The 25,697-nt window shown below is 53.3% G+C and overlaps 1 protein-coding gene across 2 annotated transcripts in view; it reads left to right on the top strand.

Moving 5' to 3' along the window:
* The first annotated feature begins 8,304 nt into the window (after window positions 1-8,304).
* Window positions 8,305-25,697, top strand: part of CNPY1 (canopy FGF signaling regulator 1) — a 66,636-nt gene continuing 49,243 nt past the window's right edge. Inside the window, exon 1 of one of the 2 annotated variants that reach the window (XM_070516833.1) lies at window positions 8,305-8,469. Coding sequence is in view for 1 of the 2 variants with exons in the window: in XM_044765674.2 (XP_044621609.2) it covers window positions 8,697-8,808 (112 nt within the window). In the remaining variant the exon portion in view is untranslated. Of the gene's footprint in view, window positions 8,470-8,545; window positions 8,809-25,697 lie in introns of those variants that run through there. The other variant, XM_044765674.2, reaches the window with a different exon arrangement.

The raw sequence follows: 25,697 nt of genomic DNA, 5'->3' as shown, positions 1-25,697 counted from the left end.
GATCGTTAGAGAGGCCCAGTGCTCACAGGTTCAGTCAGAACCCTGTTCCCAAGGTCCCAGAGAGCCGGTTAAGGGCCGCTAACATCATGTTGAAAAGAGACCTCTTATGCCAAGTTTTGTTTCTGTAGCTTTTAGGTCAAGGACAATTGAAACGTTAGAGCTGGATATGCTCCTGGAGCTCATTTAATAATGTCCCTTCACTTCACAGTTGGAAAGGTCAAGTCCTGCGGACTCGAGCTGCTCAGGCCGGTCAGTTATGTGTATTGGGAAACACTCTTTCTCGCATATCGGCTCTGCACCAGGGTTCGGTGCTGAGACATGGGGAGCGGTGACTGGCCCAGGCCTGGGGGCTCCCCTGGGAGGCCATGGTGGACGGATCACTATCAGGGGCAGTCACAGCACAGGGAGGGGAGGATGCTGCCCTGGGGACACCAAAGCTGGGCTCAGACTCAGACTGGAGGGCAGTTTTCCCGGAGGGGGTGACGCTTGAATCAATCTCAAAGGCCCAGGAGCAGTTGGGTGAACAAGGAAGCGTCTGGGAGGGAGGATGAGTCTCAGACCAAGGGGACCGTCTGTGTGAAGAGGTGCACTGGGGGACTCTAAGTAAGGCACCTGGAGAAGGGACACAGAGGGGCAGGCGCGTCTGGTCACATGGGACTCTTACACCAGAGCTAAGCAGATCGGGTTTTATCCTCAGGGAAATGTGGGCTTGGAGTCTGAGTATCTGGTCTTTGAATCACAATTAGGAGTTTTTTTTGGGAAAGATCCAGCTGGAGAGCTGGAGATAGATTGGACAGACCCCACGGTGGAGGAGCCTGGAAGATGCAGCTGCAGAAGTCCAGAGGAGGAAGAGTGGTGCTTGTCGCGGCCCACTCTTCGAGGGTTGGGACCATCGCACACATCCCTCTGCTGGAGGTCACATTCCTGGAGTACAGCCTTCCTACAACAGTCCTCTCCCAGTTCTGGCTTCCCCTTTGGGCTCAGGACTGGTAGCGGCCCCAGGGACTGCACTGTCCTTCCCTCTTGGCTTAATGCCTGCCCAGCTCTGTGTTAAACTTTCCTTAAATCACCCAGGTTGCACCAACTGTTTTCTGCGGGGACTCTGGCTAACCCGTCCCTAGCTCTGTGTGAGGTGATGAGGATCTCAACATCAGATGACTTTGCGCTCTGCGCCCCCTACTCCCACAGATCACAGTGTCCATGTCCAACACCTACACGTCTTTGTCCATCCACCCCAGGGCACTGTCCCCAGTGAGGCCTGCCTTTCCAGTTGTCATCCCTGGGGTTCCTCTGTCCTCGTCTCCCATCTAGCCAGCTTGCCCGCTGTGGAGGAATCCTGCTGCTCCCTGGCCCAGGTCTGAAAAGGCTCCGGGTCAGCAAGATTTCTCCTGGAAAACATAGACTCTGGTTCTGAGCCTCTTGGGCGAACACATTTAACAAAGAAAGGAGCAGGGGCTGGCCCCGTGGCCAAGTGGTTAAGTTCACCCGCTCCACTTTGGCCGCCCAGGGTTTCACTGGTTTGGATCCTGTGTGGGGACATGGCACTGGTCATCAGGCCATGCCGAGGCAGCATCCCACATATCACAACCAGAAGCACCTACAACTTGGATATATATCTATGTACTGGGGGCACTCTGGGGAGAAGAAGAAGAAGAAAAAGAAAAGAAGATTGGCAACAGATGTTAGCTCACGTGAAGAAAGAAAGAAAGAAAGGAAGGAAGAAAGAAAGAAAGAAAGAAAGGGGAAAAGGAGGAAAGGAGGAAAGGAGCAAGGGCGGAAACGGGCAGAGGACAGTGGAGATTATCAGCTCATGTTCCCTCCTCTTTCATGTTCCCTCCTCTTTCGAGGGCTTCTTTGAGGCAACGTAAGGGAAAAGCCCTTTCATGCCGTCTCTCCTGGAGCCCAGAGGAGAGAGCGCCCTCCTTTGCTCCTCAGCTAAGTGAATGATCCACAACTCTGCTCTGTGGGTCTCTGCCTAAATTAAGAGCGGTGCTTGTGAGAAGCAAAAGCCTGTGCGTGCGTGGGGTGCGGAGGAGGCATCCCCGAGCCCCTGCTTGGCCCTGGTGCCCACTCTGCCCGAGGGCACTCGGGGAGGGGCTCATTGCTGTCCGCATGGGGAAGGAACCCCGAGCCCAGGGATGCGCAGCCCTCGCCGCCTCCCTTTCAGACCCACAGGCGCCGACGCTTGCGCACGTGTGTTTAAAGAAGCCGCTATTGTCGGCTCTGCTGGGGGCAGAGGGTCGTGCCCTCCTGCCCAGGAGGTTTCTGGTCTAAGTAAAAGAGACAAAACAATTCAATGAAGGAAGAATATCTATCCCAGGAAATGAGACGGCCCCTCAAACCTCAGAGGGGGTGAGGTTATTGGCTTTTTCTCTTATTCATTCTTTTTTGCCTTCAGGGTCAACTCACAATACTACCTTGCCACAAAAACCCTTTAAATGTGAAGTGTTGTGTTAATACAAGTTGGTGAGATCCAGCAAAATGAAATAGACCGATTTTAAATGGAAATGGCTCCCTGGCACGGACGCTGGCTTTGACAGAATCCCGGGCTCACGGCAGCTTTCAGGGGCGGTGAGGAGGGATGCAGGGCATCCTGGCCCCGTCCCTGGTGTCTGCCGGCTTTTCCAGCATCAGCCTTCACCCTTGCTGCCCATAGCCGGGGAGGCCGTGAGTCCCGCCCTTGGAGGTGGGGCCCACATTCTGTGCCTTGGGAAATTCAAACCCTTCCTCTGTGTTGCCTCTTCCCAGCAGCATGTTCCACATACAGAGGAACACCAGTCCATCCTCTTCTAGCACACGTTACCCTCACAGGGGACATGAAAACCTCCCCCTTCCCCATAGCAGGTGACACATACAGGGTAACAAGAGTACTTCCTGTTCCCAGCAACAAGTTTCACATACAGGGGTATGAGTACGTGCTCTTCCAGTGACATGTTGACCTACAGGACAGCACGAGTACATTCTGCTCTGAAGGTGGCACTGGACCAAGACATGGGATCAGGTCTCAAGGAAAGGGCGGTGGATGGGCAGCCTGTGAGTCGTGCCTTTTCATCCAGCTTCCCCAGGATCCGCACGCAGAAGGGGTTAATCTCTCTTGTTGAAAGACGGAAGAACCTCAGATAAATACCGCTTCCTGGCGTGAGGTGGCTGACACCACTCTGATGCGCCACGTAAATGGTCTGAGACCAAGAGGGAAGAGGGCAGCCCACCCGTCCAGCACCCCACGGTCCCAGTGCCCCACCCTCCCAGGATGCTGGCCTCTTCTCCGCTCCTGGAGCTGTCTTGTGGCCTGAAGCAGAGGGAGTGGCGCTACCACCCCAAGGCGGCAGCCCTGGGGATGCCGAGTCCTGCCATCTTCGTGTGGAGGCCCCAGGGCCTTCCTGCTGCTTCGCAGCTGGGAACCTGCCTGGGGGACTGAAGCAGGGTATGACCACGGTGGCCTCTACACAGGTTGGGCGGGCCGAGCCTCTCTCTGCAGAGGACAACCACTGACCAGGGGACAGTGCAGGGGGCGGAGGTACATCAGCAGGTAGGGCAAGAGTCGGCCTCACGAGTCTCAGCTGCGGGGCAGGACGCCTGTGACACTCATTTTACGGGTAATGGACCCGAGAACTGTTGGGTTTTACCAGGTGAGTCAGGAACTGAGGCAAACCAGCCCGTCTGCATCAGATTTACCGCGTTGCTCGGCCAGCTTTCTCCTCACCAGGTGGGTGGACCCATGTCTGTAAGCTCCGCCCAGCTCTGACACTCTGTGATTCACTGGGGCCACAGGAAAAATGATCTGCTAAGAGCCTTCCTTCTCTTTTTCTGTTTTGTGTAACAGAGAAGCCGAGAGGAGAAATGAGGATGTAAAGCGAAGGAACAGCCCAGGGATGGACGGGCCCGGGGAGCGGGCCTGCCCAGGCCAGGTGGGGAAGGCGTCATGACGCCCCGCTCCTCCCCGGGCAGCTTCCCCGCGCTCCTGCGTGCTCCTCTGAAAAGAACGAGGCTTTTCCCTCTGTGGTGACATCACACACACCCAGGGCTTGAGTCTTCCAGACCCGGGACCCGGCCTCTGAGACCTGGAAGTCCTCGTCCCACCCAGCAGGTCGCCCGCCACCTGAGTCTCCCCAGGTGCAGCGTTTCTGACTTCCAGGGTTAGGGGTCTGTGAGCGCAAGGCTAGTGTGACATCCAACAGAGAAGGAAAGAAAAGGGCTGCCGGGACGCAGAAGAGAAGTGAAAAGCACTAGACTCCCCTCTCCCAGGAGACTGCCACGCGTCAATGGAAGGGAGGTCTCTCTCTGTAAGCTCCCTCAGGTGCCCCAAATGCCGCCTCGTTTTAGTTTGCTTCAGGTGTAGACCTTGACTTTCATGCACAACTATTTGTTTCTCCCAGAGTTAGTAATACCTTCCTTTTAATTTTACGTATTTAGTTGTAAATAGGAAATAGACTTTTAAAAAAGTACAAACTGGTTACAGCAAAAATCCACCTCCCTTTTTTGTCCCTATTCCAACACCAGCGGGTGCCTGCACTTCAACTCCAATACCAGCCACCCCAAGTTAGGTTCAGACCCCACAGGCTTGGGGCTCAGTCCCCCAAAGACCGCCCCACTTCAGATGCCAGCCACCAGTGGGGCCCCAGGGCCACCCACACTTGTGACAAACTGGCTACAAATCTGGGGGTCCCCACGACCCCCTTGGGTTTGATAATTGACCAGAACGACTCACAGAACTCAGGAAAGTGCTGTCCTCAGGATTATATTTTTATAGTAAAGGACACAAGCCAGGACCAGCCAAACGGAAAGACACACAGGGCGAGGTCTGGGCGGGTCCCCAGTGCAGGGCTGCATGCCCCTCCCAGTGGAATTGGGCGAGTCACCGTCCCGGCACACCAGAGGGTTCATCAGCCGGGAGGTGCCACTGAGCTTCAGTGTACAGAGTTCTTACTGGTGTTTCAGTACATAGCAAGGTTGATTGACTCACTGGCCATGACTGAACCCCACCTCCGACCCCTGCCTTCCCCAGGGCTCAGAGGTGGGGCTGATAATGCCTGGGTCAAAGCCCCAACGCTCTAATCACACGACCATTTATTTACTGTATGAAAACATTCTCCCATAACTTACTCAAATGTTTTCACAGTTTTGTTTCTTAATCCATCTTCCTCTGGTGTAAGGTGTATCCCAAGACTGTGGATGGAAGAGCCCTTTATTAGATACAGCGCTTCATCAGATCTTAAGGCCAGTTTGTGAAAAGCTCCCTCTGGGGTCAAACGCAGAGCAGCTGGGTGGTCCGAGGGGCAAAGGCACACCGGTCAGGATGGACTGACTGACTTGCTGTGTCATGAGGAGGATGAAGCTTGGGGCAGGTGGTGGTGGTGGAGATGGAGAGAAGTAGACCATTCCAGAGATATTTAGGAGCCAAAATCAAGAGGATTGGTAACAAATTAGATTGGGGGCCTTAGGGAGAGGCAGGTGCTAAGAAGACCCGGTTTCTAGGTTGTGTAACAGGTGGTGGTGGGCCTGCAGACACAAGACAGCTGGATGTTTGTTAGGGATCCAGAGACCCCATAGCTGAGAAGGAAAGCCAGGTTGCATGGGGTCTGGAAGGCTCCGACCCACCCCTCTCCGGCTCCTTTGCTCTCTCTGAGGTTCCGTGCTCCATTCTCCTCTCTTCCTACTGGCTCCTCATCAAGGCCCTGGGGTCCCACTCCCAACAAGAGCAGTGGCCCAGCCCAGCTTACCGACTGGCTCCTCTGAAACTGGGTGTCCCTCTCTTTCCAATCAGCTGGGCCAAGGGGCTGGGCTCCGTGGGGTCGCCACTTCTGCACTGTGCCCTCAGTAGACTCTAATGGGAGGGGGAAATTATCACCGCTCTGCTTTTTCAAGTGGGAATTTCATTCAGGTTCTAGTAAGACACACTAACAATAGCAATGGGTTAAACCTGGTGGAAATCGATTTTTCTCTTATATTAAAAGAAGGCCAAAAGTCGACAGTTCCAGGCTGGTGTGGAAGCTCCATGAAGGGATCAGGATCGAGACTCCTGGGTTCTTGCTCGGCATCTGCTCTGTGCTTTCCAGCCTCAAGGCTGCCTCAGGGTCCAGGATGCCTGTGGGAGTTCCAGCCATCAGATCTGCATTCCAGGGAGAAAGCCAGAAGAACAAAGGAAAGTCAAGAAGGACCCGTGGCAGCTCTCTTCCCACTTTTAGTGAGTTTTTCAGAAGTCCCACCCAACTCCTTCTGCTTACATCTCACTGGCCAGAACTTAGTCTCGTGGCCATACCTGGTAGCAAGGGAACTGGGAACAGGAGTCTTCGAGCTGAGCTCACTGCTGCCCTGATTAAAAATAAAGCCCCAAACTCATGCACGTGAGCAAATGACTAAATCCTCCTGAGGCTCAGTCTCCTGTCTTTAGTGTGGGGATCCTGTGTGAGTGAAAGGTGAATATGTACACAACGCACAGATTGTGGTACACAGCAGGCCCTCAGTAAATGCAACAGTTGGTTATTATTTACTAAAACCAAGCCCCATTCTTCGAGCTCTGATGACACAGCTGGGGACCAAGTGCTGGGCAGCAGGGCCACGAAGGTGACTGGAGGTTTAGGGCATGGAGGAACTGAGCAAAGAAACACTTCCAGGAAAACAGGAGCCAGGTTTTGGAGAAGAGATTTATTAATATCAGAAAGGGAGAAGGTTAGCGAGAACCTGAGGTGCTGGATTGGTGTTGGAGTTATCGGCGTCAAATCCATCTAGAAACAGCCATCGAGATGTGTGTGTGTGCGTCCAGGTGAGAGTGTCTGTGTATACTGGTCTATCCATATGTTTCCTCGTCTGTCCACTGAGAGAGCCTGGGAGAGTGACACCCAGTAGCAGTAAATAGTGAGTACCCTGTCAAATAAAAATGGCAAGTAATAGGATATATTGGAATATATGAGGAAGCCATTTTGGTGTAAACCTAATTCGGCCTGACCTTGTCTTTCCAAAAGGGCCTGACCGAGGCCATTGAGCATGCATTGTATATCTGCTTTAGAGATTCCCTATGGCAAGAGCAAAAGGCCCTTGAGATAAAAGTGCAACTTCCCTCTCCCTCCAACGTTGGCGTCTCCTTAAGGATTAAGCATCTTTCCTTAGGCTAGAAACTGATTGCTGCGCTCACTTGTGACTGCCCAGCTCGAGACAACAGACTTGCCTCCTGCTACGCCCTTCAAGATAGCAGACCCACTACCTGCTGTGTCCATCAAGTGCTCTGCTGACAGGGCAATCTTGTGACTATTGTGGGAGGGACATTTCAATCATATGTGAAACACCCTCTTTGAGGGTATATAACCGCCCTATGTACCCCCACTTCTTTGGAGTGCTCTGTTCCTTTGTGGAAAGACTCCAGGCTTATAATCCTCAGATTTCAGCTCAGAATAAACTCACCCAAATTTTCATTTACAGATTGGTTATGGATTATTTTCGTCTACAACCCCAAACCCAGCTCCCAAATACTCTTCTCCACTAAAAGGTACCAGGGCTCCTTAAAGGGAGGGCTAATCCAGGATGGGGCAAGGATTACACGACGATCCTGGGACATCCTCCCACCCCTCCTTTCCTCCTCCTTTCTCTTCCTCTTCCTCCTCTTCTCCCTTTCATCTCTCCCCCTGCCCCCCTTTTCCTCTAAATACTCCCCGCTTTCATCCTCAACGGGCTAGCATTGTTTCAGGGACCATGCACTCAAAATCAAACAAGACAGAGTAAGTACCTTCTGTGCACTCACAGAAAATGGGGATCAGGTGAAATTGGAGGCAATTATTCAGATTATTTGGAGGAAATTTAAAAAGTATTTTCCTCACTGTACCAAAAATACTTATCCTTCTTTCTCCACCCAAACTCTGCCCCTTCAGCCTACAGCTGGGTGGGGAGGGCCACCCAGGAGGGCGACCCAGGTGGGCAAGGAGTGGTGTGGGTGGAGACCAGCAACCCAAGGAGCCTGCACCCTAGCTGCTTTTCATATTGGAATTTCCATGAGACTCATTTGAAAGAAAAGGATGCCCTGCTGATTTTTTAGGGCAGTGTCCTGTTAAAATGTAAATATGACACAATTCATCAGCCCCTTTCACTACACACAGCTTATGAGGAGTGGCGGATAAGGAGGGAAGGACCCGGCTAGTGGAAGGGTTCAGGGCGATGGAGAGTGCGTGGGGGGATGGGGCAGGCCCGGGGAGGAGGAAGGGCAGGTGTCCCCACTGGAGCCTGGAAAGGAGGCCTTCCGGGAGGCGTGACCAGTACCAGGGGCTTCTCAGGGACCCCAAGGAGGACACTCCCTCTGCCTGTTGGAGCAGCTTTGAGAACAAGGCCCGCAGGGTCCAAGTGGCCTGCGCAAACTCAGCCCGTTACCTGCAGGGGAGAGTACGCGCCCAGGGCTTGTGCAGAGCCCGCTCTAGCTCACGCGGGCTGTCTGCACCGACGCTGAGCCAGCAGACGCGGCAGGGCCGGGGGTGTGGGACCCAGGTGGGCGTGGGGACCGAGGGGTGGGACCGGGATGGGGGCTGGGGCTGGGGCGGGGGAGGACGCCATGCCCAGCCTGGCGGAGGCAGCTGTGCGCACCTGGCCGCGGACCCAGGTGCAGCACCTGCGGGGCGGGCGCCGTCTCCAGGGCGACGCGGCGGCAGCCTCGGCCCGCTCCTCCCCGCGGGGTGCGCAGCGGCCGGCCGGCGCGGAGAAGCCGGCTGCGAGACATGGGGCCCGCGCTGCTGCCCGCGGCCCTGCGGGCCCTGCTGGCCCTGCTGGCCCTGCTGGCGTGGCCGGCGCCGGCCCGGGGCGCCCGGGACCCCGACGTGCTTTGCGGAGGTGAGTGCGCGCGGGGCCCCAGCGCGGGCCCGGCGCTTCGGGGGCGCCGCCACCCCCTCCCCGCGGGGGCCAGCCCCCTTCCCTCCGCCACCCCGCCCCCAAGCGGGAGGCCCTCTGGTTCCCGATCAGCCCCGCCGGCCCAGGCCTGGGGCCGTATATCGCCTCGGCTCTGGGACCTAGGGCAGTCACTTCACCTCCCTGAGCCTCGTTTGTGGGGTGGGCGTGGGGGCGCTGGCTCAGCGGTGGGGGTCAGGCTGGCACGCCTGCCCTGGACCACTTTGGTGGCTTCTCTCGTTGGGCTGTTAGTTCCTGGTACCAGTTAGTTACCACTGATTTAAATAAATGCGCTCCCAGCGATTCTGGCTGTAATTTGCCCTTTGGACGATAGCATCCACAGGTGGTTTTTAGTCTCTTTTGTCATGTAGAGGACAAAAGGCAGAAGGGGCATTCTTTCAGTGACGCGGAGGTAATGAGCAGGATTAGTGAGAACAGGGCGATGCAAGTGAGGAGCTCAGGTCTGAACAGAGAAGGCCCATTGTAGGGAAGACAGAAGCCTTGAGGTGTCAGGTCGGCTCAGGACTCACAGTTGAGTCTGCTCTGCGGTTTGCTTCTGCAGCTCAGTGGCCCCATCGCATGGTCCCTGGGTCTCCAGGTGGACGCGGGCCAGCTGTGCCTGTTCAAGCTCCATCTGAGCAGTCAGAGGCCACTGCTCTGACCGGTGCTGGCTTCCCTGGCCTAGCTCTGGGACTGGGTGGGGGAGGGAGGGCTGCAGGTGCACCATGCGGGGTCAAGGGCTGGGGACAGGGTGGGGACAGAGGGTGGGGCTGGGAGCCCACAGAGACCCGGTGAACCAAGGGTGGAGAGGGGACATTGGGTGTGGGGTCGAGGTGGGGGTGGTATGGAGGAGGCGTGTGGGTCAGGTCCTCTGCTCAGAGCGCCCATCACCTCGCTGTGGTGTCAGCCAAGCCTTTTCCACGTAGCCTCAGAGTTGGGCCCCACCCCACCCACTCGTATAACCAGCAGGCACGCCTGGGGTGCGGTGATTCGAGATGAAGTGAAAGATCCCCTGACCCAAGGTATGTCGTCCTTTGTCCAGACCCCGTGCCTGAGGTCATTTCCTTAATTGAAAGCTTCAATTCCAGAAAGGTCCTGCTAAGATGCAAACGTGTAACCCAGCCAGGGGGCCCACTGTACTTCTTGGGGAGACAAGAAGATAGCTTGTCAGATGATCTAGGGCAGAGTAGGGTTCTGAGTGGGGGGGCGCGGGATGAGGAGGTTCTGACAAAAAGAAAGAAGGTCTGGAGCTGTGGTTTTCAAAATTGTTTTTGGCAATAGATCCCTCTCTTCAAATAAAATCGTACACACAAGCAGGATGTGAAGATCAGACAAATCCCGGCGCCTGGCCTGCTCCAGGCCCTCCAGACGGGGTGTGTGCCCCACACGGCATGCTCTGCAAGAAGGCGAGGAGCCCCAGGACTGGGAGGGAAATCAGAGAGCTGTGGTTAAGTATATTTCATCTTGAAACTCTACATAGTATATAAAAGTGTTTTAGAAGATATGTGTAAAATTTTAAATAGACATATATCCGAGGTACTCAGATTTTTGACTTAATGAGTTTTGAACACACTGGGCGCAGGGCTAGGGCAAGCCAGGTGGTGCAGAAACAAAAGCTTGGAGGAGTAGCATAGAGGGTCAGGACACTGGTCTCACGGCCCTGGGGGTAGTTGTGGGAGGTGGAGAGGGTGAGCTGAAAAGAGAAACTGAGGCACCAGGAAGCGGGTGCAGTGGACATCACTGCTTCAGCAGGCCATCCCCGGCTCCGCTGGGGAAAACTCGCCCTCTCACGGAGTGCGTCCCTCTCTTTTTCTCTCTCATTCTGTGTCTCTCTTTTAAAGGCTCTTTCAGAGTGTCTCCTTCCGTTTGAAGCAAACTCCTGTAGGGAACCTGGGAGGGGATGTCCCCTCGATTTGGTTGAATCCTGTCTCTCTCGAACAAATGGCCTGAACACTGACAGCAGATGCAATGCAGCTGCTCCATGTGCTGAAGCGATTCTCCTAAGTCTACGAAGTAGAATTCAGAGACCTTTACCCACCCAGGAGGGAAAGGGAGCAACCTGCCTGCCCTCATTCGAGGAGTAATGTTTGGAATAAAATGCATGAAATCAGCCTTCTTTGCCACTTTCCCACAATCATCATTTTCGCTGAGAAGGGGCTGTTTGTGGAGCAGACTGCTCTGGACTTGGTTCCTCTCCCGGAACCTTGGGATTGGAGACCTTGCCTCCGAGACCCTTCCTTCTATGGAGTTAGGTTGTTCTTGGCAGGCCCTGTGGGAGAGGCTAATAGGATTGATAACTGAAATCGTATCTCACTTTTGCGTCCAGTGTATCTATCGCACTGGTGAAGTGGTTTGCATGGATAGCCTCACTCAGGCCTCTCACAGCCCTCTGAGGTGGTGGGCCACCAACCTGTGGGTACCCTGCTGATCCCCTAGGCCTCACCTGGCTCCTGTGACATAGAAAACATGCAAACAATTGGGTATGTCTGTGTTCCAATAAAGCTTTATTTATAAAATCCGGTGGCAGGCCGGATGTGCTCTGTGGGCTGTAGTTTGCCCAGCCCTGCTCTGTGCAGTTTCCTGGGTCCTCAAAGGGCTGAACCCCTGCTGCCCACCTTTATGCATCCTCTTTCCTCACCTCTCCACTCTCCTTCCTATTCCTTTCTGGGGGTGGAGGGGGACTCAGTCTAAGACAGGTAACCAGAATTCTTACCTTCATCTGACAGATGAGGAAATTGAAGCAGAACCAAGGCAGTGCCCTTGGGCACTAGCAGGGGCAGTGCCCAGGCCCAGCCCAGCACTCTGGCTCTGCAGTCTAGCTTCTTCACCATGGTGCCATCTTGCATCTCTCAATGGTTCAATCAACCAACAAACATTTGGACCTTTGAGCAGCTCTAGGTGCCATGGAGATAGAAATTGTGAATCGAGGGGGGAGAAGCTGTAGAAAAAACAAGGTGCACTAGCACACTGACAAGTGTCAGGGGGATGGGGAAACGAAAAGGGTTGCATTGAGGGGAGGGAAGAATCCGTGCCCCTCCCGCCGTGACTTCCTTATTGCCACATCCGGTGGACCATCCTTGACCTCTCCGCGGGGCTGGCAGAGCTGACCCTCCTGACCTGCAAACACTCTCTTGATGTCTTTGCTGCCACGCTCTCCTGGTCTTCTCGGGAGCCCCCACTGCTCCTCTTCCAGTCTCCCTTGCTGGATCTCCTCCTCTTCTACCTCTCAGTGTCGGGGGCTCAGGCCTACACCGTGTGAGCCCCTTGGCCTCCACTCTCCTGGCACAAAGCTCCTGGCTAGGTAATCCCCCTCGTGGTCCCTCTGCCTCTGGAAGCGGAGGCCACTTTGGAGGCCTGACACCTTTGTTTACTAGACGGCCGTCTAGAGCTGCTGAAGCCCGCAGGCCTTAGCTACGAAACTGGCTGATGCAACGGTACTGCGGTACAGAGGCGTGAGACACGAGCGTGTTTTTAAAAACATTTGGTGCTTAATTTTTGGCTTCGGTGTCCCAACCCCTGAGTGTCAGGCCCCTGTTGATGAGCTCGCATCTCATCCCCCTGGATGTGATTAGGCTCCCAGCCCCTGCTGTCTGGCTGCTCAGGATAAAAGACTGCCCCCAGCTGGCCCCACGAGGGATCGGGGGACAGCTGTGCCAGTGCCCTCTCTCTGGGGCACCCTGAGGCAACGGAACCCAGGGTGGGCCCATGCTGAGCTGACCCTGCCAGGAAGGTGCTGCTTCTCCTGACATGAGAAGGAGTTGCCTTCCTGAGGCTGTCGGTACAACACCTCCCATCCTTTCTCCTCACCAGCAAGGGCTGGAGCCTGCTTAGAGTAGTAAGAAACTGTAATCCTCAATTCCCTTCTTCCCCAAGGGGTCAGCCCTTTCTCCCCTGCTGGGCCCAGGCAGGAGGAGGCAGCATGGAAGAGGCAGCAGAAAGGTTGAGAAGTTCCACTCATTCTCCATAAGCCTGTGTCTGGGGTAAAGACCCCTCACCTAGGGGAGAAAGAACCCACTCCGCTCTTCCAGAACCGGGAAATCCATTTGTCCTTAGAGGAATCGTCTGCCTACTCAGTCTAGGCGATCCCAGCCGTTCATCACTGGGCATTACTCATCACTTGCTTGCCAACAGCTCCAGCGTCCCTCTCTAACCTGGCCCTTGCCTTGAGTTTAGAGTCGAATATACAAATGCCCGCTGAGTATTCCACTAGAAGTCTAAGATCATCTCAACCACAAGTGTCCATGCTGGACCCCCCGGCCTGCACCTCGCTGCTGCTCAGTCTTCCTGTCTCGCTGATGCGCCCACAGGAGCAAAGAACCAGGCGCCGTCTTGGGTGCCTTCCTCTGCTTTCCTCCCAAGATTCGCCCCTACCAAATCCTGATGGTTCTGCTCCAAGAACATCTGAAGCCATGCACTTCTCATCTCTGCTGCCACAACCCAGGGAAGCCGCCGTCATCTTGCGCCTGGCTAGTCCCTAAGGAGCTTCCGCTTCCTTCCCTGCACCCTGTGACCCATTCTCTGCACAAAGCCAGAGCGAAATTTTATTTTGTTAGTCCCATTCTTACAGTCTTCAGTGGCTCACTATTGCTCTTACAATAACATCCACTTCCCTATGATGGCCTGGGAGACTCTTCGTGATGTGATCTGGCTCCTCTGCCATATTGACCTCATTTCCCAGATCTGCTGGGGGCCTGCCCAGGCTCTGGGCCAGCACTCCTGAGCCCCTGTTCACTGCTGTCCAGCTCAGTGCCCTTCCCTACCACAGGGCCTTTGCTCTGGTCCTCTCTAGAACGTTCTTCTTGGGGCCACCCCATTCTCATCCTTTGGGTCTTTGCTCAAATGTCACCTCCTCAGAGAGGCATTTGAGGCAGAGGCTACTGATCGCTGGCCACTCTTGTTGTTGTCCTGTTGGTAACTGAACCCCCAGCTCAACCAGGTTTTCCAAGGCATGTGGCCATGTCCTGAAGACTACACTTTCCGCCTCCGTGCCGGTAGCAGCCCACGTGGTTTGTCTGTAATTCTCCGGCTTGCTTGCCTTCCTTCCCATTCCTCTCCTCTCCGGCTGGGGGAGCCTTCTTGGGCCCGGAGCTGGAAGCCACTTGTTGATCAGCAGAGCCACCTGCCGGCCCTGACCTCTGACCTCTGAATTCTGGCCCTCTGGAGCATGCTTCAGCTTATCTAAGTCATTCCATTGGGGTCTTCTCGTTACTGCTGCTTAGCAGTACCTTATGTAATATAAACATTCCTTCCGTATTTATGTTCTTTAAGAGAGATTTCTCTAGTCCCCTTCTATCTGAAAACCCAGTCCTTCAGAGCAACGGCTACAGTGTGCAATCTCCGTCTTTATTCCCTTGCTAGTTAGAGGTCATTTCCCTGCTTGAACTGAAGCTCCGTGTGAGCATGAACTTTGTCGTGCTTGCTGCCCTGTCGCGGGCACACAGTAGGCTCCAGGTAAGGACAGGTGAACGGAGGAATGAAGCCAGTAACCCAAGGAGGCTCGTGCGGGCGCGAGAGGGAGCGGACCTGGAGCGTTACCCTCTGTGCAGAAGTGGAACAGCTCTTCCCAGACGTACTGCTAGTTTTCCTTTAGTTTTTATTTATCTTTGAATTTGTCCATGGTATTTTTTCTCTACAAATTTTAATCAAATTGATAAACATTTTGCCTTGTGGCCTTTAGGTTTTATCTCTTGCTTATAAAGACTTAGCCCACTTGAAGATTATTTTCAAAATTCGTATTGGACCCGCCTGGAATTAATTTTGGTGTAAAGAGTTGTGTGAAAATCAAGACTGGTGAGTTGACCTCTGGCATGTTACTCCCACTCAGTAAGTGCTTGCTGCTGACCATCATTGCAATTATTGTACATATTATCTTCTAACCAATTTCCTTGTGGACTAGGGTCTATTTCCAGATTCTTTGCTGTTTTTTTTAAACAATTAGTCTATTTCTGTACTAGTAGCATTTTATTTTACTTTTCATAGCTTTATATTTTAATATCCCATATTGCTCATATTTTCTGTTAACTTTTTAATTATTTTAGAAAGGTCAGGAAAAATCCTGTTGTTATTTTGGTTGCCATCTCCTTGAATGTATATAGATAAACTTGTAGAGAATTTGCATATTCACAATATGCAATATTCCTTCCTATCCAATAACAAGCTGCTTTACTCACGTCTTTTTACTGTCTTCCATAGGGTTAAAAGTTTTCTTAGTATAGGTCAGGCACATTTTTTTTCCTTTAGGTAGACTTACTTTTTTAGGTTCACAACAAAATTGAGAGGAAGGTACAGAGAGTTCCCATAGACCCCATGTCCCACACACGCACAGCCTCCCCCACTATCATCCCCCACCAGAGTGGGACATTCGCTGGAATTGATGAACCCACACTGACACGTCCTAGTCACCCAGAGCCCGTAGTTAACGTTGGGGTCCACTCTTGATGGTGTCCGTTCTGTGGGTTTGGACGAATGTATGATGTCGTGCGTCCACCACTGCAGGATCACACAGAGTAGTTTCACTGCCCTAAAACACGGTTGCTTTTGAGTTTATTTCTAGCTAGTTTGTCTCTTTTATTATTGCTAGTGTTAATGAGGTATTTTCTCCCTTCATGTTTTCTAATTGGTTATTACTTATATATAGGAAATTTATTATTTTTATATATAAATTTTGTAATCAGGCACTTTGCTGAATTCTCTAAATGTTCTGATACTTTTCAGTGAACTGATTTGCATTTTCCAGGTGCCATCTGCAAATAATTCTCAATTTTCTTATGTCTTGCTAACAACTACACTTTTCTAGTTCATTGCACTTCTCCAACTGGACCCTTTCCCGCTCTGATGTGGATCCCAGACTTTCACAGCCTCATCTGCCCGTTTCAACTGGGCCCAGAGTCCCTGAGCTCCCCAGGCTCACCCACAGATACCCACCCTGCCATGCTCTGGGACAACTATGTCCCGTGGTGAACTTGTTTCCACCACAAACACTATCCATTGAGTGTGAGCGTGAGTGCATGCATGTCTGTGTGAGCGTGTGTGTGTGTGCATGCGTATAATGGGTGTGCATGGCTATAACTCTCCTGGAAACGTGGGCGAACTGCGTAACTGTTCATGTCTTCCTAGACTGGCTCCCCTTTCTCCTTGTAACAGACCCCCTCTTGGAAAGCTGAGAAATGTGCAGCTCCCCTAAACCCATACTTCTCGGTGGAGGTGTTAGCTGTTGCCAGAGGGACCCCGCCCACGGAGAGCAGAGCCCCACCAACCCTGGCTCTGCCTCAGTGGTTATTCCCAGGGCTCACCTTGGGAGCCTGGCACTGGACTTATTTCTGCCTCTACTCTCACTGGCGCTTTCTTTGGTCCAACTCATTTGGAGAAGAGAGAGAGGTGGAGTAAGTGGCAAGAATCCTGCCAGGTGCGAACTCTGCAGCCACAGTGAAAACGCAGCTCTTGTCAGACTGCATGAGTCATCTGTGCAAACGCATCTCCTAATGAGCCACCTCCGTCGTCGCCCTGCTAATTTGGGACATGGGAACGTGGGACGACAGCTCTTTCCCCTTCTCCTGCGCCTCAGAAGGGCAGACGTAGCGGATTCCTCTCTCTCCCTGCCCCTCCTTCCCTGCCCGCCCCCAGTGGCTTTGCAGAGGGCGCTCCGTGGTCTCCACCATGGTTAGCAGAGCTTCGTGCGTGTGTGTCAGCCGTCAGCATGATGGACTACGCAGGCTATTGATTTCATGACAGCGATCACCGTGAGGAATTGATCTAATGTTTTCATTACACTAAAAATGCTTTAACAAGTTCATTCAGAATTAGGCGATGGTAAAGATAGATCTGCTGGATTCTGATGGCCTTCTCTGAAGGAGGTGACGTGTAGGGGACCTTCTGGGATAAGAGCTCCCACAACGTGCTGCATAGCCGCCCCCTAAACAGACCAGAGACCTCCCTGTCTCTGCCAGGCCCTCCTACCTAGAAATACTCAGTGTGGCTCCCTTGGCTCCCACTGTCCCTGTCCTCGGGGCCTGCCTCTTCCTCCCCCTCCCCCAGCAAATGGCCTCACTGTAACTGCCCCTGCCCTTGAGAAGGCTCAGCTTCCTCCTATCTCACTCTCTGGTCTGCACTTGGGGAGTCCATTGTTTTCTGTCTGGTTTCTCTGCCGCTTCCTGCCCTGGCTTTGCCACCCTGTGTGGACCTCAGTTTGAGCTGCGATGGCTTCCTCGCCTGGCGACCCTGTACTCTGGGTGCCCTTATGTGACTATGGATAACAGCACTTGTTCATTGGGAGGTCATGAGTGTTCAGTGACCTGGCACAGTGAAAGCGCTCTCTGGCTGGGCCTGCCCTCCAGGGTGCCGGGTCAGGTGCCCTGAGCGTGGGCCCCCAACCAGCTCTCTGAGCCTCTGGTCTGACTGCCTTCGGGCATCCCAGAGCCACGGCTCCTGCCTCACCCCAGCCTAGGTGCCCTCATTCTCCCGAGCCCAGGTCCCAGCCTGGCCTGGTGTGGGGGGGCTGGCCTGCTGCTTTGACCCCTGTTCTGAGCTGGTGGTGTCAGCTGTTGGTCACTTAGTACCCCAGACTGGATCACTATCTAATTTGCTAGGCCCAGTGTGAAATCAAGATGCAGGGCCCCCCTTCACAAACCAGTACGAATTTCAAGGCAGCGACAACAGAGCGCTAGCGGTGCACAGGTGACCGGCCGTAAAGTCAGTCCTGCCATGGGACCCCAGCCCTGCCTGTCCCGTCAATCTGCATCGCAGGAACTGGGGGCATAGATGCAGACGGTCTGAGTGTCTGGACTTTGGCAGGTCGACCACCCAGAAGCCCTAACAACCTGCGACTCTGGGCCCCTTGCATCTTCCATTTGCCCAAACGGGCCCTGGCAGAGGCCCTGTTCCAGGCCTGTGGGGTCTGCCTCCCTGGAGGCTTCCTTCACCTGGGGAGGCCTGAACCCAGACCCCACAGGCCCACCTGCCAGCTCAGCACCCCAGTGACCCCCGAGGCGCGCGCCTTGTTCCTTCGTTTTGTTTTTCTCTCGGACCATGGTTCTTGTGGTTTTCTTCACATGGCAGGTGACATTCACGTGTGTCAGTCACGACGGGCTGGACTGTGTGGCAGGAGCAAACGCCCCACATCTGCATGGCTATGACAAGCAGTCTCCTTCTCACTTGAGCTGTTTGCTGGCCGCGGTGAGCTAGCTCCGCTCCACACTCCTCCCTCCGTGGCAGCACTGCGAGTGTCGCCGGTTGTCACAGCAGAGGGCACAGAGCTCTGGAGGGCCCTGGCCAGAACCTGGGTGCTTGGACACAGGACTGACCCCAGCACCTCCACCCACAATTCCCTGGTCAGGGTGGGTCTTTAGAGGGTGCTGCCCTCCACGTGCCTGGAAGTGATGAGCTGGCCTGATTTGCTGAAGGGCATTGGTGACCAGCACGTCTCTAGAGATGTGATAGGGTCTAAGTGCACTTCCCAGGTGCCATTGTCACTAGTGACCTTGCTGTGGACCCCAGCGTAGACCCACCCTCACTTATTTGAAGGACATAAAATCACTGGGGGTCTTCCCTTTGTTGGTATAAAGGCTCCTGGATCTGAATAAACAAACAAACCAGCCTCCGGCACCCACCCCCAGCCTCTAAGTGCTCAATTATTGGTTAATTTGGACATATATTTCAAAAGAGTTTTTACCAGATGTGACCACTGAAATGACTGAGATTGTGGGGCAGAGGTGGGATAAAACTGCATACACCTGTTCCCTTTTATGACTGACTTCCCCAGTCCTCCTCCCCCATTCACACACTCTTTTTTTTTCCAACACCAGTCAGTCATCTATTGCTGTGTATCAACCAACGCAAGTCTCAGTGGCATTCTCCTCACAAGTCTGCTGCCTGGCTGGGGCTCGGCTGTCTACAGTGGACTCGGCAGGCAGCTCTAGGGTCAGGATGGGTGCAGGTCTGTCCTCCACACCACTCACCCTCCTCTGACCCGTGGGCTGGCCGGGGCATGTTCCTCTCCGGCCAGGCTGGGGGTGCCAGAGGGGCTACAGAAGGGATGTATGATGCCCCGGGAGGCCTAGGCTCGGAACCAGCAGGTTGTCATTCCCACCGTGGTCCATTGGCAAGTTAGATGGCTGAGCCCACTGTCAAGGGTGGGCTGCAAAGAACTGCACATTTATGTAGCAAACAGCATTGATGGAGGGGTGAAAGACGGGGACAGTAACCCCACATGCTGCACCACTACCCGTCTCCTTTTCTTTAAATACCCTGCCCGACTGGGGTGAGAATCTCCCCGTGCTGAGCCTTCAGCCCGTCTGTCTCTGACGCTTAGACCAGGGCACCGCCAAGCAAGGGCAGTGTTCTTCCTCGCAGCCGCCACCTTCCATGCAGCGAGCTCACCCCACTCTAGGAAACCAGCGCATCGGTGAACGTGTGGTGTTCGCATCCCTTTGTCGAGGCGGGGGCTGGTTTTGTGTTCTGAGAATCATCAGCCTGGATGCGCCGAGAGCAATGTCAAGGTCGGGGCTGGGATTTGTGAGTTTTTATCTGAGTCTTCCACATTGGATTTTCAAATGTAAACCATACACAAAACACCTGCTTTTAATCTGTTTTTCCTCAGATTTGAGTTGGCTTAAAAACATAAAGAAAGCATTTTAAAAATGGAGACACAATAGTGCTTATTTACCGTGGTTTAAAAAAACCAAAAACCTGCATGGTTTTGGTTTGGGTTTGTGTTGTTTTATTTTCTGAAATGGTTGTTTTTGGTGCTGATGGTGGAGTCCATAAGATTCTTGCTCTAAGTGGAAGGTCCCACGAGGGGCTGGTTTGGTCAGTTAAGCCCAGAGGGTTGGTCCTGTGGCCTGTCTGCTCCGCCATCTCTCACTCCCACCTTCCTCCTGCCTCCTTCCCTCAGCCCTCGGTTACCTGAGTGGACCAATTTTTTTGATATCAGTTGAGGGAGGTTTGGGGCTGTCTTGGGAGTTGGCTTGTTGTTGTAGCTTTTTGACCAGAAAGACACCTTTCAGGCGGCCTCTGTGCGATGGCCTACAAATTCTGGGCGTCTTCAGCAACGTCCGTGCAAGAGCTGCTGGGCAGCTGAGTGGTCTCTCTGAACAGGCACCAGACACCACAGCTCTGGGGCCTGGCCTGTGTGTCCACGCCTAGACATGTTGTGTGCACACCACTAGTTAGAGAGCAAGGCTTGCTACCAAATGGGGCCTGGCAGTGGGATTCCATGCGTCTTCTCCCTCTGCCCTTCTCCAGGCAGGATTCCATGGGTCTTCTCCCTCCATCCTTGTTCCTGGCCACAGGTGGGTCTGTGGCCAGAGGAAGTCAAGCCTGTGCCTTCTAAGAGCCGTTTACATCACTGCTCTGGAAAGGCTGGCTCCTAACAAGCCAGGTAACTGCTTCCCCACCACCAAGTGGGACTAGCTGAGCCAGAGGCCCCTTCAGGCAGGAGGGCCATGGTCTTATTGGAACCAACGTGGGCATCTCTTCCCACGTTACTGGGAAATCGCTTTCTTCCTAGGAATAGCGGCTGTCTGAGTCTACTGCAAGAGGCAGAGTGCTTTTGGCAGCCCTAGAAGGTCCCTAATGATGGTTGAGGGCAGCAGCCAAGGCGGCTGGGCTCACTGTGCACGAGATGAAGTCAGCCTGGGTTATTTCTTAATTGGCTTATTCGAACTCGCTGAGTTTTGCATTTAAGATTCTTTCTATGCCCCCAATTTTTTCGATGGAAATGATGGGCCCTTGAGAGTCTCTACAGAGCCTTCGCAGGATGGCTGGGTTATGAAAATGCTTTCGCTGTCATCCTTGGACGGCACCTACTTGCCAGCTCTCCCCATCACGAGGTTCTCTGCCGCCTCTTTACACAGAAGGCATTTGGGTGAAATGATGGTGGGTCCTGGAGATGCACCTGCTTTTGGATCTTGGCTCTGCAGCCCTGCATGACTGGAAACAAAATGCTTACCTGCGCCAAGTCTCAGTTTTCCCATCTGTCAAACGGGATGACAACAGCATGTTCTCCGGAGAGCCTTCCCTAGGCTTCCATGCGACGACTCATGGAGTGCTCGGCGCAGTGTCTGATACACCATCAGCACTCCACAGGCGAGGGCTACTGTTCTTGCCTGTGGTTCTCCAGCTCCCCTGCAGAAAGTTCTAGATTTGACTATCCCTGATGGTCTTTTAATCACTTCACGGATGGTTTTAACTGACCGGGACCCCCAGCTCCTGTCCCACTCAAATAGCTCTGCCCTCTGCCTTGTGAAAATAGGTAAGTGACAAGTAGCCTGTTTTATGCTTTTTCCAGACTTTTCTGAACATTATCAAGTCTTACAGAAGAGAAACTTAGTGCTCGGGAAACATGGAATAAAAACTTTCAAGGCGTAATGCAATGAGCATTCCCTGAATGAAAGAGATGACAAGTGAGGTTTCAGTGGCGTTCCGGTTGGCTGGTCTCTGGTTACCTGATGGCCGACCAGAGACCCTTCCTCGTGAGAACCGACGGCTTTCCACTGTGTTCGTGCACGTTTCTCCCGGAGTGAACAGCGTGTGCCGATCACAGTTATCTCTTCCCTCGGTGACTAGAGGTCAGCGTCCTGAACATCAGGAATGGCTGAGTAAGACTGGAGGTAGACGGAGTTATAGTGAGACGGAACTGTTCCCTGGAAAACAGACACCACCACCACCAAATCCTAATATCGCTGCTTTTCCTGAAAAGAATGTAGAAGGAAAAGGCCTGTTGTTTGGGTTCTGAGTATCCAAGGTTTGCCTATTCAATTAAAAATTATTATTTAGGGGCTGGCCCCATGGCCGAGTGGTTAAGTTCATGCACTCTGCTTCAGCGGCCCAGGGTTTCACGGGCCCGGATCCTGGGTGCAGACATGGCACTGCTTGTCAAGCCGTGCTGCAGCGGTGTCCCCCGTGCCACAGCTAGAAGGACTCACAACTAGAATATATAACTATGTCCTGGGGAGCTTTGGGGAGAAGAAGAAGAAAAAGAAGATTGGCAACAGATGTTAGCTCAGGTGCCAATCTTTAAAAAGAAAACAACAATTCTTAAAAAAAAGAAAAAAATTATTATTTGTAAGATTTTTCTCTTCTGCCTTCCATCTCTCATCTTTGCCTCACATCCAGCGTATTTGAAAGTTGTTAAAATGAGTTCTTCTCACAGTGACTCTGATTTTAGACCTGGAAAATATAATTTGGGTTAGAACTCGATGGGGAGTCGCTGGCGGCCGGCTTGCCGTGGTGACGTGTTGGGGAGGGAGGAGTGTGACCAGTGGATTTTCAGGAGCCTTGGGGTTGGGCTTTGTTGTAGCACCAGCTGGTGCGCATCCTCCCCGCCTGCTGCCTCCTGAGTCACTGCCCAGGACCCAGATTATCGTGGAGGAGGGCGCTTCCTGGAGCCTCCAGCCTGGGCACGTCCTTGCTGACAGAACCCTGATTTTGTTCAGCTCCAGAGTGGCCAGGTGCCTCCGAGGACAGGTCGTGCCCCTCCTGGGCCCCGAGGGTGATTGGTCTAAGCTAAACATAATAATTTTATTTCCAGGCCAGTGATGGGGTTGAGCCATGCCATGAGATGGTTCTAGCCAGTGAGAGTGGCAGGAAGTCTGCCTAGGGCATCTGGGAACATTTTCTTACAAATGGAAGGTGACAGGTGAGGAAACCCCCTCATCTACGACTCTGGATGGAGGAGTCTGAGGATTTGAAGCTTTGAACCACAAACGACATCTCAAAACTGTGCAGAAAAAGCCAAGAGCACTGCCAAGGGGTAGCGTGGGAGCTGGGAAGTCCCCGGGGGGTGAGTACGCCGACCTGTGGACGTCCCAACGTGTGGAATTAAACTTTGCCCCTTGTTGCCGAATTGTGTTCCCCTCAATTCGCATGTTGAAGTGCCACCTCCCCATACCTCAGAATGTGATCATATTTGGAGATAAGGTCTTCAAAGAGGTAATTAAGTTAAAATGAGGTCTTTAGGGACCCTAACCTGAAAGAGAATTCGGGTTATGCTCAATAGCCAATGAACTCTAATCAATAACTCACCATCAAATGTGACTGGTCTCCCTACAAGGAGAGGGAATTTAGACACAGACACGAGCACACGCGGAGCAAAGCCCGTGTGAGAATGCAGGGAGAAGACAGGCACGTCCGAGCCAGGAGACGCCTCAGAGTGGAAGCCGCCCTGCCGACACCTGCTGCGGACTTCTGGTCTCCAGACTCGTGAGAGAAAAAAGGCCATTGTTGAAGCTGCCCCGTCCGTGGTACTTTGTCGTGGCCGCCCTAGGAAACTAATTCAGGCTTGGGAAGCAAGCCCCGTCACCCTGTGGGAAATGGCCTCAGCAGTCAGGAGGAAATGGATAAAACTCCAGCTGAGAAGCAGGAAGTAAAGCTGCCCGTGTTGGTCTCAGCGATGCCCTCCGACGCCCAGGTCCTCTAGATTCCTGCCACTCTGCTTGTCGGCGTGAGCCTTGGGCTGCTTCCTCATGGTGCCAGGGCGGCTGCCACATTTCCAGCTGCCTCCTGCAGGTGACACTGTGCCCAGGCAGGAATAGGTGTTGGAATGTTCCTCCATGTCTCTTTTTTTCTGAGGAAGACTGGCTGAGCTAACATCTGTGCCAGGCTTCCTCCATTTTGTATGTGGGACACCGCCACAGCATGGCTTGCTGAGTGGTACAGGTCCGTGCCTGGGAACTGAACTCAGGCTGCTGAAGTGGAGCACGCAAAACTTAACCCCTCGGTCACAGGGCCAGCCCCCTGCATGTCTCTGTTTTGTGAAAGGGAGGAGAGCCCTCTCCTCATGTCTCATTGGCCAGAACTGCAACACGTGCCCATCCTAAACCAACGTGCATGGAATCACTGTGGGGGGACTGAGCTGGGAAGGAGTCAGCTTTCTGTCCCATATGGCTGCCAATAACTGGAAATGAGTGCTGCTTTGTTAATACAGAAGAAGAAAGTGGAACAGGAATGGTGGTTGGGATGCAACCAGCAAGACCTGCCCCACCTGCACATGCAATCATCATCAATCCTATTGATTGATCTCCCAAGGAGCCCTTGGATTCATCATCTTCTCTGTGTCTCCCCTTCTATTACTGCGATCCAAGCCACACTCATCTCTGGCCAGGATCCTTGCAGTAGCCTATCAGCTGGCTTACCTGCACGACTCTGGTCCCCTCTAGTCTCTCCTCCTAACTGTAACCTAAATGACCCTTGAAAAATGCAAATCTCACCTTGCTCAAAATCCTGCACTCATTTCAGGGGCTTAGAATAAAGACACCCTTCCTTACCTCCGCCTGTAAGGCTCCGCCTGGTCTGGCCCCTGCCCACCCTGCAGCCTCATCACATTCCACACTCCTCCCATGTTCTCCTCCTCAGGCATGTGAACTATTGTTCTCTGTCCACTGGAGAGCTTTAGCATATACTGTTCCCTCTCCCGAGGACTCTGCTCCCTCTGCTCTTCACCTGGCAGATGCCTACGCATCCCTCAGGCCTTACCCATCGCTTGCTGGGGAAACCTCCCCTCCGTCCTGACAAGGTCCGGCCCACCTGTATATAGCTCACCTGTACTGTGGAACCCTCCCACTCAGAGGCCTAAACGGGACCTGATTGTTCAGGTCAGGAGTGGGCTGGCAGGTGCTGGTCTCACCTGTGCTCAGTGGTGCAGCTGCAGTGGTGGAGGGCTCACCCAGACTGCAGGGTCTAGGACGGCTGCCTCCCACGTCTCAGGCCTGGGTACTGGGTCTCATCTTGGCCCCACTCCCCTGTGCCTTCTCAGAACTCAGTGTCCAGTCAGGGCTCCGTACGTGGTGGCCAGAGCATTCCAAGAGGGCAAGGGTGAAAGCTAGAAGGCTCCGTAAGGCCTGGCCCCTGGAACTTGCACAGCGTCACTCCCTCCACATTGTACTGGTCCAAGCAGCCTGCACGCTAGCCCAGACTCCAGTGTAGAAATGAAAGAAAGGCAAAAGATGGCAGGCATGGATTCTAACCTCCCACCCCGACATGTGGGATCTCAGAGCACGTGGAGTCTCTACTCCCCACCCCATCCTGTGGGATCTCAGAGCACATGGAGTCTCTACTCCCTACTGCATCGTGTGGGTGCCTATAGTGTGTGAAGCTCTCCTCCTGTCTTCTTTCTCTGAGGAAGACTCGCCCTGAGTTATCATCTGTTGCCGCCCTTCCTCTCTTTTGTATGTGAGCCACCACCACAGCATGGCCACCACTGAGTGGTGTAGGTCTGTACCCAGAGACCAAATCTGGGCCGCTGAAGCAGAGCATGCCAAACTTAACCACTAGGCCACTGGGGCTGGCCCATCCTCTCTTGAACTGACCAGCCCTCCTCCTTCGTCTGCAAACTCCTGAGTGGCTGTGGCGAGGAAGATGGCTCTTCTTCCTCTCCATTATGTCTCCTGCACCTGGTACAGCTCCCAGAAGAGTGTCAGGGCTTGAATGTTTGTTGAGTGACCAAATGAACGAGAAACAGTTATGCCCCAGGTTAACTCGCAAAGGCAGCTACATGGCTACTGAGGATCATTTGTGAGGCCAAATTCTCCATCTTTTAAACATCTGAAACAATCTGACTCACACAGATAGAAAAGTAAGGAAATTATGGAACATCTACTTGATGGGATGTAATGTAACAACTTTTATAATGGTCATGATTATGCAGCTAGTCGAGAAAATACTTATGATATAAAATTCAATATGAAAAATGAGGAAAAGAGTGCTTGATTTTATAATAATGTCTTTCCATCACTCAAATACAGTCAGCCCTCTGCATCCACGGGTTCTGCATCTGCGGACTTGACCAACCACAGGTCAAAAGGCCTATGATGGCTGCCTCTGTACTAAACATGTGCAGCCTT

Source organism: Equus asinus, chromosome 1 (assembly GCF_041296235.1).
Source record: "Equus asinus isolate D_3611 breed Donkey chromosome 1, EquAss-T2T_v2, whole genome shotgun sequence".
NCBI classification, from domain to species: domain Eukaryota; kingdom Metazoa; phylum Chordata; class Mammalia; order Perissodactyla; family Equidae; genus Equus; species Equus asinus.
This window is presented reverse-complemented; position numbering and strand designations above follow the sequence as displayed.